The sequence below is a fragment of the Pholcus phalangioides genome, unplaced genomic scaffold, assembly GCF_987345545.1.
Source record: "Pholcus phalangioides strain wild (caught in Gottingen) unplaced genomic scaffold, Ppha-v1.0 ptg000011l_1, whole genome shotgun sequence".
In the NCBI taxonomy this organism is placed as follows: domain Eukaryota; kingdom Metazoa; phylum Arthropoda; class Arachnida; order Araneae; family Pholcidae; genus Pholcus; species Pholcus phalangioides.
In genome coordinates, this window is record NW_028301604.1 from 20,366,109 (window position 1) to 20,378,826 (window position 12,718).

Genomic DNA, 12,718 nt, shown 5'->3' on the forward strand with positions numbered 1-12,718 from the left:
TATTAATATGGAGAATGTTATTTCAGGTGGCCAAAAGCTAGAGAAAGGTTTTTGTCGTTTTTGGCACATCGAATAAGATGCCATTAAAATAATACATATTTGTATAAAAGGAGGTTGATGACGTAAGCATCATTCAAACCCCCCCTTCCCCCAATACATGCTGACGTAATACTTGAATGATCCCAAAATGGAACCCCCCTCGCAGAAAGCGCACACCTCTCGTTAACGGACAATATTTTTTTTTAATCCCGTGGAATAAGGCTTCGATTCTTTTCACTACCTATTCTCGGACACTCGCCACTTGGCGAACAAAATTGTGCAGTCTCATGGGTGTCTGTTATCGGGAGGTTCCACTGTATGCTGGATTGGTCACGGATATAAAAATGAATCGAGAGCTTTTCTCTCAAATATAGCTATAACGTAGAAATGCACTTAATTTTCTTAGGAAAAAGTTTACACTTAGAGTTTTTATAGATAATAATTATGAATCATACATATGGATCTTATCCGATAACTTACATAATGAATGTCATCTATTTGACACTCTAACAGAATGATTGAAAAACAATTTATTTCATTATCTATGAAAATATACGTTTCATTTCTACCCTCCCATGGATGAGTAAAAATTTATATAGACGATTTTTTTTTGAGAATTTTGAAGTGAAAAAATATGGATCGATATGAAACTTCTTTCGGAAGTATGTCTGGAACTTGACTGAATATATAGCGCTCAGTTGCAATGGAGTTTTTCATTCTTTTAATATTATCTAATTTAGAGACGGAGATTTTTCAGAGATTTTGTACAGCAGAATTTGAGAAATTTTCGTCTTTTCTTGCACCTGGCGTCGTAAATATGTAATAGAGATACAGCTGTCACTGTAGAACGTGCGTACATTCGACATCTTTGGGCTACTAGCGCCGTAAGTAAATAGACCGCGCACAGACGCTAGTACCGTATCAATAATCGATAAACTTTGTCAACTAAACACACGATTCCAAGAATTCTTGATTTTCTATAACTAGCTTATTGTGAGGTTGACTGTTGGGTAATAACAATTTCTCACGCTATGTATCGCAGTGTTTCGCGGAGATAGAGTGCTCTGTTTTCAGATCTCCACATTTTATGGCATTTGATATCGAAAAACTTCTGCCCTTTGCTCTCGCCACCGGGCATCGATTTTTTTTTCATGAAAAATCTTAATTAACTTTTGCTCAGCACGTCATCTGCTTGTGGTATGACGTGTTTCGCCAAGGTGAATCTCGTTGGACCAAGAGGTGAGATACTCATAATTTCATTTCAGAACTAAATTTCTGCAATTGCAATTCAGATTGAATTTTTTTTATCTAGTTCATGTTCCCGTTCAGTATCCGCTGCTGCAATATTTTCGTTGCTTACCAACAAACTGATATTAATGACGATATTGCTGCCATAAAGCAGACTGATACGAAAATATAAATTTTGATTACTTATAAAAGAATGAAAAGTGAAAGACAAAATACGAGTGTATTATACACAATATTCCCTGTTCCTTTCGCGATAGCACTGAATAACTTAAGAACGTGATGATTGCTTTGATGACATTTACAAATAATGCGTAGAAATTCAGAAACAAAATCTACAAATTATTTTGCAAATACAGTATACGAATGTATACAATAAATAAGGTTTCAAAAATTGATTGTAATATGACATGCAATGATTCAGCAAATTAGGTATGTTTTAATTACGAAAATATTTTCTACGCTGTCTCAAAAATTGTTTTAGAAATACAGTGGGGTGGGTATTTACAACAAAAACAAGGGTATAACATTTTATATATTAGGGTATTTTGCAACTAAATTATTCAAATTCTATGGTGAAAGACATATTTAGATGTAAAACTGTATTTTGAGAGAATTTCTCCAGTTTTTCTAATAAATAGAACGACTGAAATTACGTATAACTTCTTCTCATTACATTACTTTTATTGTCTTCTACATAAAAGCGTAGTATTTCTGGGGTCAAAAATATTATTTCTTTTGTTTTTCTACGAAGTAATTGCTTAAAAAGCTGAGAAAATAAAATATTATCCAATGCGAATATATATATATATATATCCTTGTTTTATCGCTATTACTTTATTTGAAATCGCGCTGTATGCAAAATAAAAACAAAAAACACCCTGGTAGATCGTGTCTTTTAATGAAAATGTTTTTTTTCTTTTCTCCTTTCGATATTTTTTAAACAACTATTAATAAGTACCGAGTCACTGGTTTCGAACTGCCCTGCATGTAGTAGCCACAGCATACCATAATGATAAGAGGGTAGTACAGTACTGGGGAAGGGAATTAATAATAAGACCTTATACCAGGCATCTTCAACCTGTTGTTCGCGAGCATCACGGTGCTCTTTGGAGCATTCGGTCAACATCCCAATGGTACAAATTGAATTCAAGCACGCTGCTTTTTCAGTCATAAGTATTTCAAACTTGCCGTGAATGTGCTGGACTACTGAACCTTCAATAACTTGAAACAATTTTTTTTAAACACAATTTCCTTTTTTGTTCTATTTTGATCTTGGTCAGTTGTTAAAGATATTCATTCCTTCCTTTCAAGACGACATCTGTTGTATGTCAAAACATGCATTAAGATTTAAAAAACTTTTATTTGTCATTTCCGTTGGCTATAGTTGGTCGAGAAAAAGTCTAGCATTAATTTTAGAATATCTTAGCTATTCGTATATATCAGTGGTTCTCAACCTCGGGCCGTATCCCCTCCCCAGTGGTTCTGGAATATCCTGAACGGGGGGGGGGTGGCATTGGTGGAAATTAAGTGGAAGGGAAGCCATGATAGAGGTGGTTGGGGGGAGGGGCTCATAAAGAGCTGTAAAAAAAAAATCGGGCTGTGAATATGGTGAGAAAGTGTCTTTTCCCATCGTACTTTTCAGAATCTAGCAGAGCTGCCCATAGCATCTGGAGCATCAATCTGGAGCAACGAATGGGTCCATACTGACATCTGACCAGGGTTTTATGTCCAGCGAGACCTACGTGGTGAGATCTGGCACTGAGTAAGCTTGCAAATATGTAAACCATTACTTCTATCGAAGTATGAGGTCCCATAGCATCACTTTTCCCCAAGACCAATGATGTTGAGAGTACCCTGCATAAAAAACTCCCACAAGAAGAAAGCTCACCGAACTTTTACCCAGGGTAGACATGAATCCAGGGGGATGTATCGCAGAGGCGATTTATTTATAAAATTTTTGTTTATTATAAATTTAGTTTTGACTGAATTCAACTCAATAAGTAGAAAACATCTCGCTCCAAGATGAGGAGGACGGGCGGATAAGAAAGAAGGCCACGGTAGAAAGTGCGGTCCATAGGGGACCACGGAAAATGAAAAGTTAAGAAACACATGGTATTCATCAATCACATAGTTAAAAGAAGTCTGTGCAAAGGTCGTTAATAATTCATTGCCGATAATATTTTTTTTAAAAAAAGATAAAATATGTAAAATTTTTTTTTTACAAAAAATGAAAGGAAAATAATTACAGTATTATATATTGACAGAAAATCCGATCAAGAGTTACGTGGAGGTTTGTGTTTAATTATCATTCAACTTGACCGACTGATAAAAATTTGAATTAAAAAAGGGGGAAATTTAGAAAAAATATAACAGTTATTTTTTTTCAATTTTTTTTGTAAAAAAACAAAATAAAACACTTGACCTAACAAACAAAACACACTAATATTATGTGCGCTTGAATTTTATATCATCTTCCTTCTGCGCATTAGTTTTGAAATCGAATGTGAAAAGAAGCAATGAATCTGAGATTGTATACATATACATATATACTACTACAATCTTTAGTTTTAGCTGTTTTTAAAGTTGCCTGTTTCATACATGTGGTATTTTTAGATATATGTGTGTATTCATATCTTGTAATTTTAAGACTTATAAATAATGCTTATTCTTGAATATTTCTCTTTCTGTTTTTGAGATGTGTTGGTCATGCACGGCGTGATCGTTGTTTTGAACAACGATGTTCATTTCTGTGTACGAATAGCAACAGTTATATTTAACGAACACAATGCAACAACTCATTGTAATGTACCCATTGTTGCCGCAAATTTAACGCTCGTGTATACTAGTGATATTATTTATCTCATTCAAAAAACATTTTTTTACAGGAAAGCTGACTTTAATACCAATAAAAACGTTTTCATGTCTGCAAAATAAATAAAGTATTTCGAAATACAATGAAAGATCTGATTTGAAGGAAACATTTGAAACATTGAACAGAGAGATACTGCATGATAACAATTTTATTCCATTATGTATGTACTACATCTAATTTGAACTACGAGTAATCATGTATTATTTATTTGTGGCGGTTCTACAGAAATTATGGTTCAATAACAAAAACTAGAAAAACATTCGAGTCTACGTGACGACGTTGCTTATTGAAGGTTCAATCAAAAAATTTCTTATTGAAAGATAATTTTTAATTTAGAGTACCCTGTTTTTCACCATAAAAACGTATTGAAATTTTTTTTTTATAAAAACTGATGTAAATTAGTGCTGTTAGCATATTTTTCATTGGAACAACACATTTAATTAGTTAGAGTGGATTAGCTGAAATGTTTAATTATAAGGATAAAATATGCAGTTTGCCTTGATTTCATGTATCACTAACTAATAAACTCATTAAATGAAGAGAACAGCGGAGGTAATTTTTTTTTCATATATATTTATCAAATTTATCAATATATATTACTTCATTGTATTTATCGAAACTATCAATATTACTTCAATCAGGAAATATGAATAATACCGGTGTAAGTGTATATAAACACATCAAAATTCATAAAATTCATCGAGATGATTCGTGATTATGCATAATCACTGATTTATAACTTTTCTCGTAACATTTACGGATAAAAAAACAGTTTGAGGGGGAAGTGAAACATATTCCAAAAATATTCGACAACTCGACAGTGATAAGATAGTTGAACTTCTACAATGTGATGTGGATACAACCCCCAGCGGAAATGTTCTCAAATTCCACTTGTGCGGAAATGTCGTGCGGATCTGTCGCCAAACCCCCTATACCTAGAATATACCTAGAATCTTCACCCTGATGTCTGCTTTTGCCTCCATATGGTGAAAAACCTCGTATATGCATCGGGACCATTTAAGTTACATTTCATTTCGTCACTGAAAATAACACTGATCTATTTGTCTCCATAAGCTACGGTGTTTTGAGTCCACCCTGACCTTTAAAAATGTGGTATGTTATGTGTTGGAATGTGGGGCTTGAGAGAAATTAGTTGATGGACAGTTTTTCATATGAACCATAAAAACCTGTTTTTTTTAATTTCTGCTGAAAGCCGTATCTTCCGATATATTCAAACCAGAGGCCCGAGAACACAATTCCACAAACAAACATCACCTAGATAGACACCATTCTTTTTACCCACCTATCATCATCTGAAACATGGGCGGAGATACGGGGGGGGGAGCATGGGGCATTCCTCCCCCCCTAGCGTCAGAGGTAGAGTCGACTGATCTAATGTATATGTGTATATATGAATTGACATCATTATCATCATCGTGCCCCCCCTCCCAGACTTTCAAGTCTATCTCCGCCTACGATCTGAAATCGTATACTGAGGTCTTCCAGAAGTTGATTTTGGATTGTAAGGCTTCTTATTGGCTAAAACACGATAAATTATTGTCGCTTTTGCAACAGTGTAAAGCCTTTGAAAATATTCAATAGGCCTACTCTGGAGCTTAAATCTCAAAAATTTTGTTAATCTCGTCCACAGAAAGCCACGTCGCTTTTTCGTCTTGTAAATAACAGATACTTTCTCAGTCACCTTATTCCGTTTTACTGCATTTACGTGTTTCAAGCCTTGCGTCACGATTATGCGTGCTGAATTTGCATATGCAGTGTAACTTCGGTTAACGAGCTTAATTCGTTCCGCCAACGTGCTCGTTATTCAAATCAAACTTAGGAAATAATCAATAATGGAAACTCTCATAATTCTTTTCACAATTATTCATTCACATAAAAATGACTAATAGAAACTGCTTCATTCTTACATATATATATACAACACAATAATAATATAATAAATGATACAACATAATATTAGGGTAAACCCCAGCTGTTTTTAGTCCGTCCCGTTGATCTTTGGCCGACCTGAGACATTCACTTAGCTTTTTAGTTGGCTTGAAGATGGTCTTGATGCCAAATTTTCTCAGGTGTCGTCCAATTCTGTCCATAACTCGAGGAATGCAAGGGAGGAACACTTTTCCGGTCACTGGTTCGTCTACTTTCCGTGAGGCGCTTTTTAGAGGTATGGCCCTCATCACATCCCCGCAGAGTATCTATTGACCTGAAAGATCCTAATCAGGTGTAATTTTTCTTCATCAAAATTTTCAGGCTCACAGATTCTTCCTGCCCTTTCTACCAGAGCTTTGATCATACCTTGCTTCAGGACAGGATGGTGGTTAGACTCCCGGTGCAGGTATCTGTCCGAGTGCGTCTCTTCACGGTATACCGTATGGCCCAGTCTATTACATTTCCTCGTGACCAGAACATCTAGAAACCGAAAGGTCCCCTTTTCTTCTTTCTCCATTGTGAATTTGATGTTATGATGTATACTGTTCAGATGAACTAGGAACTCTTCAAGTTTCTCCTCTCCATGACCCCATATAACAAATGTGTCGTCCACATACCGAAACCAGGTTGATGGCTGGTATTGTGCTGTCACCAAAGCTTGGGCCTCGAATCTTTCCATATAAAAGTTAGCCACGACCGGGCTGATTGGGCTGCCCATCGCCACCCCTTCAATTTGTTCATAATATTTATCATTCCAACTGAAGGTTGTGAGACAGGCGTGGAAAGGCCTACAATATCTTTCGTGAACAGTTGGCTGATCTGATCCATGACATCTTTTAGCCGTACATTTGTGAAGAGTGATATAACATCAAAACTTACCAATATTTCGTTGGGCTGTAACGCTATATAACTAATCTTTTCTATAAAATATTTGGAGTTCCCGATGAAGTTTTCTGTTCCACTGATGTGTGTCCTCAGTATTTTTGCCAGTTGTTTTGCAAGCCAATATGTAGGAGACCCAATGCTGCTCATAATAGGCAGTAGAGGAACTTCTGGCTTGTACACTTTTGGCAATCCATAAATGCGTGGCGGAACCACCGCTGATCTACAGACAGTCTTTTTTATGTCTTTTATAAGAGAGGATGATTTAATGAGCCGGTTCATCTGGCGAAGTATCTGTTGCATCGGATCCCTCTTTAGTTTTCTGTATGTGGCCGGGTCCAACAGATTCCGTATCTTCTCTCCATAATCTTCGGATTTAATGATGACCGTGGCGTTCGCCGGCAGAACCAAGATGTTCTTATCTGCATTTAAAGATTTGATCGTTCGTAGCTCTCTCGGTTTCATGTTTGACCTAGGCATTTTTGCTCTCTGTAGAATGCGAGATGTTTCAATCCTGACTTCTTCGGCCTGTTCAGTAGGAATTCTTCGGATCGCAGCTTCCACGTTCGAGACGATGTCCTCCATTGGCACAGTTTTTGGCATGATTGCGAGAATTTTCCTCCTTTTGATAATACCGTCGTCTCCTAAGTTACCACTCAAGTTTATAACAGTTCTTGTCATGTCCAGAGTTCGATGACACTTACGTTGCTCAAACTTCTTTTTCTGTCAGATGGTTGATGAAAGAAATTGGTTCTCCATCCCTCTGTAGGTGATAGCGTTGATCTTATCCAAGTTCTCTTGATCCATTCCAAAACTCATGTTGTAGAAAATATCAAGTAGTTTTTCATCAACACGAATTAAGTCCCGTCTAGTGAACCGGATGCGTTCACGCAGCAGAGCCTTCTCACAGCGTCGATATGCTCGTTCAGCTTGAGACGAATGGAAGCTCCGTCTCATCATCAGAAAACCCGACACAACGTTTGAGTCCCGACATCGTATTAGAAAGGCCAATGATAACAGTAGGCGTGCTTTCTTCTTCCTGAATTTCTCCAGCCACCGATAGAGTTGGCACATTCCCTCCCCGTAGAGGCGTTTAATGAAACAAAAAAGGCTTTTGTGGCACATCGGCCAAAAAACCCGAAAACTTTAAAACTGAATTGTAATTTACATGATGGCCACGAAAGCCTTTTTTGTTTCTAATTGCATTTCATTTTACACCACATGCTACTAAAGTTATACAGAAAAATATGAGTCTATAAACTTTTGGAACAGTGTAGATATTGCAGCCTATAATGCTTTTATCAGTTAGGCCTATATATTAATAAAAATCTGATATTGACTGAAAAAATAGCGTGTAGATTACTTTTATGTTCTTTCTTTTTTTAGGTTTTTAATAAACTTGGATAATTGTTTGAATTGTAATTTTAATTATTATTATTGTTATTATACTGTATATGAATTTTTTTTTCTTTTTCTAACAAACGTTGATGGTCTTGAAGTTTATTATTATCAGCATTTGTTTTAGCATGAACAATATAAAAGTGGGCTATCTATGGGCTTTCGTGGAATTTTACGATGTTGAATGGCAGGAATGAATAATTTAAGTCAACTTCGTTAGTAATCGATTTTTAAAACTGAATTCGTTTGAAAATAACGAAAAGTTGGTTTTATACAAAAAACAAATAACAAAGGTCGCAACAAGCAAAAGGCCCAACGAGGTGGCTGAAAAAAAGATGCTCATAAGTAGAGCTCGGATTATATGCACTAAAAAACAGGCGAAATATGCTCTAAAAATATGCAAATATGCACTTAAAAATGCAAAAATATGCACAAAAAATAAGAAAATATGCATTAAAAAAAATCACCATACAAAAAAAAAGCAGATGTGTTTCTGAAAGGCATCTTTTCTATTTCTTAGTGCATATGTATTAATTTACAAAAAATTATCTCCTTATATTTATACAGTCAAACCTCGTTAATGAGTCACTCTTGGGAGAGCAAAAATATGACTTAGTAAGCGGAGTGACTCGTTAAACGGAGTAAGCCATAGCTGTGCCAATTCCTACCCGAGGACAATTGGGACTTCCTAAAAGTGACCCGGTAAGCGGAGTGACGTGTTAACCGGGTGACGCACTAATGAGGTTTGACTGTATATACCGCATATGCAAATAACTTCTACATATTTTTTATTCAGGCATTTTTAATTTTTAGTTTGTTGTAGCTGCTCAATAACGAAAATACTAGTAAGAAAAGAATTTCGACACTATTTCTAAAACAAATTTAACACTTTGATATATCTCTAGAAATAGCCTTACAATAAAACAATTAGTATTCGTAAATATGCATTAATTCACTAAATTTCACCTGCGGGGAAAAAACCGATGTTATGAAAATATTATGAACAATATTTATTTGAAAAATTATAAAAAAAAATTGAGTGAGCTTAAATAAACCTTCAAAAATATACACTTATACAGAAAATTCTTTGACTTTATGCATTTATATGCATTAATGCTAAAAAAAGGCCAAAATATGCAAATGCATGTGCACATATGCATTTGCATATAATCCGGGCTCTACTCATAAGAAATACGGATGTCAAATACGCCCTGTCTAAACCAGGGCTGAACAGATCGCAAAGAAATCTAGGTGCCAGAACAATTTTTTAGGCGCCAAAAAATTTTTTACAAAAGGTCAATTTCAAAAAAAGGTCCAAAATAATAGTTCTTATGACTTTTCCAGGGCATTGTGACCCTCTCTCATGTTGGCAGATATGCTGCTATAACTTTCAAACATTTTGTGCTGCTCTCAGCCTACAATTGTACTACACAAAGAAAGTTTCAGGTGCCAATACCAATCTTTTAGTCGTCATGGCGACCTGGCACCTGGGATTTGTCCAGCCCAGATCTAAACTATATAAAAAATACATCAACCCAGTAAGAGTAATAAAAAACTAAGGTGAATGAATGCATCAATAGTGAAAGCAGGAGTAGGGAAGTCGTTTTTCATTCCGCTAAGGGAGGGGTCATATTTTTTAGCACTCCCAAAGTGACCTCTTATGGAAGTTTAACTGAATGAATGAATGAAAGCCAGAACTTTTTTTGCCACTGGACTTATCCCGTTGCCGAGATCTCTCCCAGCCCAGCTTCGTGGCAGAGCCCGGAACACTTTATTTTGTGTCAAAAAAAAACCCAAAAAAACATACAAAATTTATACAACATATTTCCCCCGGACAATCGGGTACTGTCGTGATTAACAAATTTTGTGGTGATTTCAGACGATATGGGGTTGGGAGTTGGAGAAAATCTGGGTTTCGTTAAGGATGAATGTACATATATTAGGATGGAGGTATATTTTAAAAGCAATATGGAAATTTAACTGTAAATATGTGTGTCCTTACCGTAATATGCATTCGAAGTGCTGCTATCTCTTTTTCAAATTGAAAATGAAGGTAGCAGATATCTGGAATTGTGTTTGCTTTTTGTAAGCATCTTGTTGCAAGTCAGGCTCATTCTCTGTGGCGAGACTTTTCTAAAGAGAGCTGGCATTCACGCTTTGAAATTGGAAAATAACAGAAAACAAACTTCACAACCGCCCTACACTGTACCATTTCCAAGTCCTGATGGTGGATGCCTACACGTCACAGCTTGTGAATGAATCAGTTTTTGGTTGTATTTCACATTGCACTAACTTGATGTCTGTATAAATTGTTACATTTGCGTGTCAAACAGAAAAATATATTCTCATAATTTTTATTAAATTAAATGACCAATCTTTATTTTTAATTTTCAGATTGATTTCGGTGTTTGGGAAAAAAACATTCGTTGAGACAGAGTGGCGGGCGATTTCTGGTTAAGGGAGGAGCTGTTCGGGAAATTAGTCATCTCAATATTTCCTAATGATAATTTTGGAATTTTTATGATTTTAGTTTGTACGAATTTTTTTCTGTTTATGATTAAAAAAAAAAATTATATAAGTCTATTTTAAATTTTTTTAAAGAAACATTTACTGTGTTTGTTTGAATAAAAAAAAAAGTCGAATATATTTTCATTCGGTAAACGTACAGTATATTTACTTTAGGATGTTCAATTGCCCCTTTGATCTCATTAATGAGTGTGGTAGCCCAGGTGGATAAGATACTCACCTAAAGTACCAAAGGATGTTCAGAGGTGTCACGAGTTCGATACCCGGTTCGTCCTTGTCAGAAACTATCCTGACGCGGAGGTATTACAGAAACGGCCACACGACCACGGAAAAAAGTTGCTACCATAGGGAGTTTCACACCGAGTAGTTAGCGCACCAACCACTCGGTGAGTGTAAAAATTACTGCCGTTCGGAATCGGCAATACATTGTAGGTTCCGGTCTAGTTGGTCCTCGTGTGCAGAAAATGACCGTGGTGAGACAAAAATGATCAATGATCTCATTAACATTAATAAATATACAGATTCTCTATTCTGTAAAAATCCCAATTTTCCAGTCTAGAATAACATAATATTTATCTTAATTCCTCATTTACGCCGCTCGAAATCAGAAAAAACCCTTGATGAATAATGGCAATTCATATACTCTGTTCTTAGATCTCCGTGATTCACCTTCGCATAACCATAAAAGATGTCCTGTGCACGATTGCAGCTTAATGATAGGTAATTTTGAGATAAGTTTACTGATAATATAAGTTAGAGTAAGCTAATTTCGTAAATATTATTCATTAGTTGTATTAGGTAAGAGGAAACTGATGGAGAAACGGCTTCTGAAACGAAGATAATAGACGCGATATGCATCTAATTTTGGTGTTCGCCAACTATTGCCTCAGAATTTTCTAGTCGGAGAGAGTTACAAAGAAAAAACAACTTCACTTACTTGGTTCTTTTAGCGAGTCATCTTCAGACAAACCGGATGAGGTATCCTAAAAGATTTCCAGAGCATTAGATTTAATAATTGCAGATACAAAGAAGGCTTCACGATTAAAATGCCGTTTTTATAGTATTATAAGAAGATAACGTCTATACAGGCTGTCCCACACGTTTGGATGGATTTTGAAAAATCATAAAAAAACAATAAATTGACGTACCAGGTTGCGATTTATGCCTATAGACTTGTCAAAGAAGAGTTGATTTTTTTTGACACAAGAAAAATAAATAATTAAAATTCTCACGATAGGCTCATAAAATGCACCTAGATTATGCAGCAAGCATTCACTCGAGAATGTAAAAGCAACACAAATTTTCGATTTGTCAGTAGAGACCGGAAATTCAGGCAAAATGCCATAAATGCCTTTTTTGCCTATTTTCAAGCTGTTTTAGTAAAAATGCCTTTTCTGAACTTTTGCCATAAATACCTATTTTGACATTGCTTTAAGATTATTAGGGAATTTCAGAGGCCATAATCTGTATAATTTGTATTGTTTGGGCAATTTACTACCAAGTGAGTTGTGCCGGAAGTGTAAGTACCTAATAGTCTTAGGCTCGCCTAAGGCAGAGTAGGAGCAAACACGGCACTGGGGCCCATGTTGCTTTGATTTTGTTTTTTAAACCACAAATCACTGCAAACAACCATGGCTCCATTTATTTTACCTACATATTTAGTATTCGATTAAATTGACCTGAGTCGCTCCCAAAGGTGTGGAACAGATGTCGCTACACAGGGTCCCGCTCTTGAAGGAGTCCCACATATGTGGTAATGTAAATAAAAGTTAAATTTTTTTACAACAAATGGACAAAGTAGCT

General features: G+C 35.8%; 1 protein-coding gene across 2 annotated transcripts in view; it reads left to right on the forward strand.

Annotated features, from left to right (window-relative positions):
* The first annotated feature begins 962 nt into the window (after positions 1–962).
* Positions 963–12,718, forward strand: part of LOC149080201 (uncharacterized) — a 48,682-nt gene continuing 36,926 nt past the window's right edge. Inside the window, exon 1 of one of the 2 annotated variants that reach the window (XM_089239250.1) lies at positions 963–1,278. In XM_089239250.1, coding sequence (XP_089095376.1) covers positions 1,239–1,278 — 40 coding nt within the window. In that variant the 5' untranslated portion in view covers positions 963–1,238. The remainder of the gene's footprint in view (positions 1,279–12,718) is intronic. The other variant, XM_089239247.1, reaches the window with a different exon arrangement.